Here is a 7,106-nt window from a genome sequence, read left to right as displayed (position 1 = left end):
AAGTTTATAATTACAGTACTGTTCATCTTTCCTTCTGTCAGCTGTAATCATCTGTTAAACTAGGAATCAAGTGATTCCTTGTTAGAGTCTTGATTCAATCAGTGGTTTTTTTTTTTTGGCTGTACCACGTGGTTTGTGGGATCTTAGTTCCCTGACCCGGGATTGAACCTGGGCCCTCTACAGTGAGACTGTGGAGTCCTAACCACTGGATTCCCAAGGAATTCCCTCAACCAGTGGCTTTTAAGGGTAGAGAGAATGGCAGCACTGTGACCTGAGATTTCCCCTCCCAAGAATCACTTTACTATATGACATTTCAAAAGATCAGTGTGTTTGGCAGCATATACTTCTCCCACTCTTTTGCCCTTTATCGTTCTCACCTGCAGAAGGGGGCTCAGCATTAGGAAATATCAAGACATGGAAAGAGTATTGTCGGAAGAACATTTGTTTTCTTGTGCATATGCTCCAAAGGGCCTCAAACTTAAGGCAAACCAGGACTTGCTGATTGGTATTTAGGTAGAAATCTGCAATGGGGCTTATCTGTCATCAACTGGATGAAGCCTGAGAACAAAGGGGCAGAGAAAGAAGGGGATTAAAGTACAGGGATCCCCAGGCACCCTGCAGGGTGAGCTGGGCTCTGACCAGGAAGTATGATATGAGAAAAGAGCAAGAAAATGGTTGCAAGGTCCTCTGGTCTCCAGGTTCTTTTTGGTGAGCAAAAGTGAGACTTAGCCCTTCCCAATGCTGGACGGAGGGCGCCTGAGCCGGGGGGTGAAGTAGAGCATAAAAGCCAAGTGCAACTAGAGATTACCATACTAAGTGAAGTAAGTGAATAAGAGAAAGACGAATACCATATGATATCACTTATATGTGGAATCTAAAACATGACACAAACGAACTTGTCTGTGAAACAGAAACAGACGCACAGAGAACAGACGCATGGTTGCCAAGGAGGGAGGTGGGGGGGATGGATCGGGAGTGTGGGGTTAGCAGCTGTAAACTGTTAGATACAGAATGAACAAGGTCCTACTGCAGAGCACAGGGAACTATATTCAACATCGTATGGTAACACAGTGGAAAATAACATGAAAAAGACTATATGATTGTTATATATAACTGAGTCACTTTGTTGTACATCAGAAACAATATTGTAAATCAACAGTATACTTCATAAAATAAATTACCCAGCCAGGTACCCTAAAACCTGAACTCAAAGGAGAATTTTCCACTTAGCTTCTAGTTTCCTGATTGCAATGTAATTAAGACTCACATTCATTTAAGACTTGTAACCCGTTTTTGGTGTGACCTTCCTACATTATTCCCACTTAAGAGATGTGTAAGAGCGCCTAGCGCTTCTTTGTGAAGTGTCATGGACATTGCTTATGTTGGGTTCAACAGGAACCAACTTGCTCAGAGCTCAACAGCTGCCTGTTCAAGCAGATGCTGTAGTGCGGCACACAGCAGCAAGACCACGTCCAAGGTCTCATTTGGCTGCAGCAAATTCTTCTATAGGCAGCCGCAACTGCGACTCTGGCCTCTGGAGCCAAAATAGCCACTCAAGAGGGCAAGAGTCTCGGTGTATACACGGAGTCTGCATTCTCTCAAGACAGAGCGCAGACAGTGATCCCAGCCACAAGGTCAGACCTGTGACTCACTTTCCCAACATCAGGGTGTGTACCACCAAGGAAGAGCTGGCAGGAGCAACCAGGCTGGCGTCACCGAGCACCTTTCTCCCCCGCTCCATCCCTCCCACATGCCCACTCTCTGAGTCACTCTCCTGGTCACATACCCTGTGTGAGGGTGTTCGTGCGGCTTGAAGCGTCGTCTCAGGTGTGCTTGTTGATCTGTGGTAGGGCCGAGAAGGCAGCAGAGCACACGGGCGACAGACAAAGGCTTGGTCAGCGCTTCCCGATGACTTCCAGCAAACCAGGGTCCATCAGTGTCGTCCAGAGACCCAGCCCCCCTGGCAGAGCTACAGCGCTAAGGAGTCTGTGGCAAAGCTATTTAATGTGAAGTTATAAAGAAAACACCACACAACTGTTTTTCCTTTATAAAAAATTTATCAAGGGAATAATTTGCATTTTCAGAGGCTTGGTTTAGCAAAGTAAAAGACTAAAACTCATTGAAACACTTTAAAATTCTTCTTTAACCTAGCAAGTGGGATTTAAATTAAATAAATTCTCTATCACTTTAGGGGACTGCTTTCCTAAATCAGAAAAATTGATTTCCAAGTCACTCTCTTACCTCTACTGCCCATAACCCTAAGGAGAAGTAAACCTCACCAGGAATGGCTCCTCCGGAATTCAAGGTGGAAAGAACAGGTGATATCCCAACACAAACCAGATGTAGACTCTGAGCAGAAAGCAGAGTCTGAGAGATGCATTGTGATCATACAAGTTATCATCCAACAGGATACTTCTGAGAGTGAAAGAGGGTGCTGTTAATTGCTTGAGAGGAAAGGCATAATGAGACACATGGCCACCCTAGTGATAAGGCAGTTTGGGAAAAGACATTTCCCAGTTTGCCGTGCCCTTTGAAAGTCAAAAGACTTTCCCAGAAGCAAAGCACCTTGGGACACATGGTTAGCACCATTTAAGAGGTAAACGGCCCGGGGGTGGGTTCTGACATGGAGGCATCCTCCTTCCAAGTAACATTAACCAGACACATAACACCTGAAGTGAATTTCAATGGATGCTAAGCCTGGGGTGCAGCCTCCCTCTCCCAGAACCCCTGGCTTCCAAGGTGCGGCGCTGGTGGGGCTGTCCATGGCCCACTGCCCCGCCCTGGCTGTGTTGCTGCTTCCGCCTGCCGCATCGCCAGTGACCCCTAGTCTTTAGGGGGATTCTGGGCCAGGTGCTGTTCCCATTCAACTTCAACCAACTTGTACAGCTCCATTGTGGCCTGAGCATCTTCCACTGAGGAATGTCCACTTTTCCCAGCCTGAACAAGGGAGGAAGAAAAGAGCATGAGGCTACAAGAGGCCGTTTCCTCCCTTCCCAACTGGTTCTCTCCAACCTCAGTGATGCTGCTGCTTGTGCAGTTAGCGGGCTGCAAAGGCAGACCTCTGGTGGGGCCCCACTCATCACCTGATTTCAGGGGTTCAACTCCTATACTATGGTGTGCCTCAGTCCTTTCTGTGGCAACAAGTACACACCATATTGTTCTACATTCTTCTGAAGAAGCAGAACAGACCTGATCATAGACAGACCTTCTGAGTCTTCCATCTTCCCTAGTTCCTTAACTAATCTATGTATGACATGTCTATACTCTCATGCCAGGCAGACCACCCCCTCTGTGACTGCCAAACATATGAAATACTAAGAGGCCCCTGAAGCCACTTTATGGTCAGTTAGGCCACCACAACTACCTGCTTCCCATTTTTCTTACTTAGGGTTTTAGTCCCACTTTTAGGCTTTTTTCCTTTTCCAAGTACCCTGGGGAACACTCTGGGAAGTAGGAAACAAGAACTGTTATGCCTAAGTAGAGATGGACCTCTCTGCCCAAAGTTCTTCCCATCAGAGCATCTCCCCCTGGATCTTTCTACAGTCAGAGGAATCTGAGTGTCAGAGCCTGGAGAGAGGCACCAGGTGAGCCTTTCCCGTCCAAGCCAGGGGTCTGGCAGCCTTTGGGGAGACGCTACCTGGATGTCCCGGTTCAACAGCTTCTTGGTGAGACTCTTCAGAGACATGGTGGCATTCTCTGGGCAGTCAGCCTTACGGTTGAGGAGGGGGATATGAGAGGTGTCTCGTGTGAGGGACTTGGGATGAATGTACTGAAGGGCTTTGAAGTCGTTGTGGATGGCATGCCCCACCACTATCTTCCCTGCCAGAATCTTCAAGATCTGAAACAGACATGGAAGAGGAGGTGGTAAGGAGCACGACTCACAGATGCAGCCTCTGCATTCTAAAAGTCCAACACAGCTCTAAGTCCTCCTAGGCTCTTTTCACCACTTGCTCACCTGTCTCATCCTTGAAATGCCTTCTCCCACAAGTTTTCTTTTACCTGAAATCCATCTCCTCTCCCCGAGGTAAAAGTAGGCATCTTTCATGGTGTAACCCTGTTTGGATGCCTAGCCAGTGGTTCCTTATTGTCGCATTAATTTCTACCTCAATGTGATGTTCATGTAATTACCTAGTTCAGTCCTGGCTTGATACTTGAAGTTCTTTAACCATGATAATTGTTACGTTGGCCTTAGATACAGGCTGGGACAATTACTGTAAAGATGGGCTCCAGGGAGGTAATGGAAGCCCCCAATTATATGCAAATTGGTATGCGTATGTTTCTGTGTTTGTTTTGGGAGGGAATCTATGGCTTTCATCAGACTCTCAAAGGGCCTACAAGCTATAAAAAATTAAAAATTGGGAATTAAGAATTGGCAGTCCAGTGGTTAGGACTCAGCACGATCACTGCCAGGGGGACCAGGTTTGATCCCCAGTTACAGAACAAAGATCTCACAAGCCTCAAGGTATGCCCCACCCCCTAAAAAAAAAGATTCATTTCCAATGAGGATGTCGAAAGAATATGCCATGAACTCTGAGGGCTGTTACCAAAATGGGGTTCCAAACAGACCGCGAAAGAGTTAACAGGCCTGGAATCAATGCCTGGCCTCTCAATGGGACCCCCTTGGAAGGGTACAGACTCATTTGAATGTACCTTGGTCTCATACCCCAGCTTGGGCACTGATTTTTATGATGAAAACCAGATATAGTCTAATCAACTTGGTATTTAGTCGCCCCTACAGTTTACTGACCACTAACACCTTTACTTTGCATTAATTTTAACACACAGCCTTCATTAAAGCTAAGTGGATGTGCTGTTTCAGACCCACCCGATCTTCTGACTCTCCCAAGCCTTTGCTCACACTTGAGGGTGCACAGGATGTTCTTTAACTCTTCATGTTCTTTCTAAAATCTAGCTGATGAAATTCCTTCAACTTACTGCTCTGGCATATGAGAAATTACTGGAACAGTGTGTCTAGACAAGACAAAGAATGTGGAGCTGAAATTACACAGTGGATCAAGGGTGCCCTCTGGAGGCCTTCCAAGACCAGCAGCTCCTTTCCGCTTCCCCTCTACCAGCTCATCCTCCTTTCCTGTTCATTCAGCATGCCTCCAGTTTTCAGCATAGAGCTTACAGTGGCTAGGATTGTTCAGTGAATGAGATGAGAACCCCAGCATATCAGGCCTGTGTCTTTTACCCCCTTCACTGCAGGCTGCCTGTTCCAGTTATCCACCAACTTTCCACACTGCCACAGGCCACTTCTTGCTTGGGAAGCGCCCTCCACCTCTCTGTTCTCAACCCCAGCCCCACCTCTACAAGGTATTCTCAAATTGAGCCCTTTCCCCCTGGCACTCATGCCTGCTACTCTGTCCATCACAGGTTGCTGTTTTTCTAGCAGAGTCCCAATTAGCCAGATGAGGATTCCACTTGGGATCTAAAACAGATCTAATACAGTTTATTACACCAGCTATTTGTAAGTTTCCAGGTTCTTACCACTCTTCATCCCAAAAGAAAAGCCTTCTTTATCTGCTACTCCCATCCACTCCAACCATCCCTCCACAATCCTTTGGTGCCTTCCCAGAGTGATATCCTTTGCTGAAAAATGATTTGGACTTTGCCCTATCTGCTTCGCTGCTACCACCATCCCTCATGCCTCCTACCTGGTTCCGAGCAATCTTGAAGGGTGTAGCATTCACCATGTGCTGCTTCCGGATACCACTCCATCTGGTCCGGTAGTCCACAATGTGGCAGGGGGGGAGGATGTACTCATCATAGAGCACATCTCCGTCGTAGTTGACAATGCTACATCGAGCCAAGGAACTGACATGCCCCTTGGGTCCAGTACCCACCATCTCACAGTCAATTGCCACCATCTTCCCCGGTATCTTCTGGGATACCCCAGAGTATTTATTCTCTGAATGTGTATGGGTGGAGTTCTGTGGGCCATTCTTGGGTGGAGGATTCTTCTGGGATCCCTTCTTCTGGGGGCGAGTTGGGTGGCTCTTAATCTTTGGTAGGGCGCTCTGGAACTCCCCCAGCAAATCTACTTTAGCCACAACAGAACCAGCCTTCTGTGAAGGGGCAGGAGTCAGCCAAGGCACTGCAGCTTTCTTGTCCAGGGACTGCTCTGACCCACTGCTGGAGGCAGCTGTTGTCTTCTTCTTTGGAAGGGGAGTGGCCTTCCAAGTGCCATCTACCCTGGGAGTTTCCCCTTTCTGTGAAGGTTCTGAGTGCAACTTAGGCACCTTGCTAGGGGGCTGCTTCTTCTTATTGAGGAAGCCTTTCCGTTCCAACAGTCGCCTCTTCTTGACGAATTTTCGGTGCTTGGCATTTCCCTCTAATGCCTTTTTGGGGGGAGGCTCGCCAAAATCCAGATTGAGGAGTAAGGTAGACATGATGACACTGGATGGTTGAGAGAACAGTTGGGAAGAACAGCTTACAGATGAGAGGAAGATAGAAGACTCATCTGCTGAATCCCACAGACCAGCATTTGGAGGTTTGCAGCATACCCTAGGGAAGAAAGCGATCCTGATAACGGAGCCCATAGGCTTGGGAATCAATAAGACCCATCTTTGCAGGACTTAAGAGAGAGGAAAGACATCAGAATAACCTCTCAAATAATGTGAAATGACAGAAGGAGAACTTCATTCTGAACCAGGAAGCCTGGATTCTAGAAAGCTCCACAATTCACCAGCTGTATGGTATTAGGAAGGCCATGTCCCCTCTCTAGATCTCAGTCTCATTTGTAAACTTAGGGGGTTGCAAAACCAACTAGCTGAAACTGCGATCTACAACGCCAGAATAGGTGAACTCTATCATCTGCCCATGGAGGGAACGTCTAAGTATGCTCAAAGGCAGTGACAGGTTTGGCAAAGTTGACCTCTGGATTACCCTAGCATCCCCACGCGGGTCCCACGAGTAGAGATACAAATTCAGGCACTCATCTCCCTCGTTTCCAGGTGGGGGAAATCTCCACATGCATCTCACTCAAGTCTCTGTCCCACGAAAGGACCTTTGACAACACACACTGGTGGGGGAAGGAACCGAGTCTAAGGATCAGCTGCCATCCACGCCGCGGAGCCAGCCTCGCACGCTCACTCACTTACCTC

General features: G+C 47.6%; 1 protein-coding gene across 1 annotated transcript; it reads right to left on the bottom strand.

The window, feature by feature from the left end:
- Nucleotides 1-2,037: 2,037 nt before the first annotated feature.
- ISG20L2 (interferon stimulated exonuclease gene 20kDa-like 2) lies at nt 2,038-7,100 on the bottom strand. The gene is made up of 3 exons (XM_010838218.1): nt 5,658-7,100; nt 3,638-3,838; nt 2,038-2,937 (listed from the first exon to the last, which is right to left on the bottom strand). The coding sequence occupies exons 1-3, from the start codon at nt 6,540-6,542 to the stop codon at nt 2,824-2,826; spliced, it is 1,200 nt and encodes a 399-aa protein (XP_010836520.1). The 5' UTR covers nt 6,543-7,100; the 3' UTR covers nt 2,038-2,823.
- Nucleotides 7,101-7,106: the final 6 nt, after the last annotated feature.

This window comes from Bison bison, unplaced genomic scaffold (assembly GCF_000754665.1).
Source record: "Bison bison bison isolate TAMUID 2011002044 unplaced genomic scaffold, Bison_UMD1.0 scf7180017864093, whole genome shotgun sequence".
Lineage (NCBI taxonomy): Eukaryota > Metazoa > Chordata > Mammalia > Artiodactyla > Bovidae > Bison > Bison bison.
This window is presented reverse-complemented; position numbering and strand designations above follow the sequence as displayed.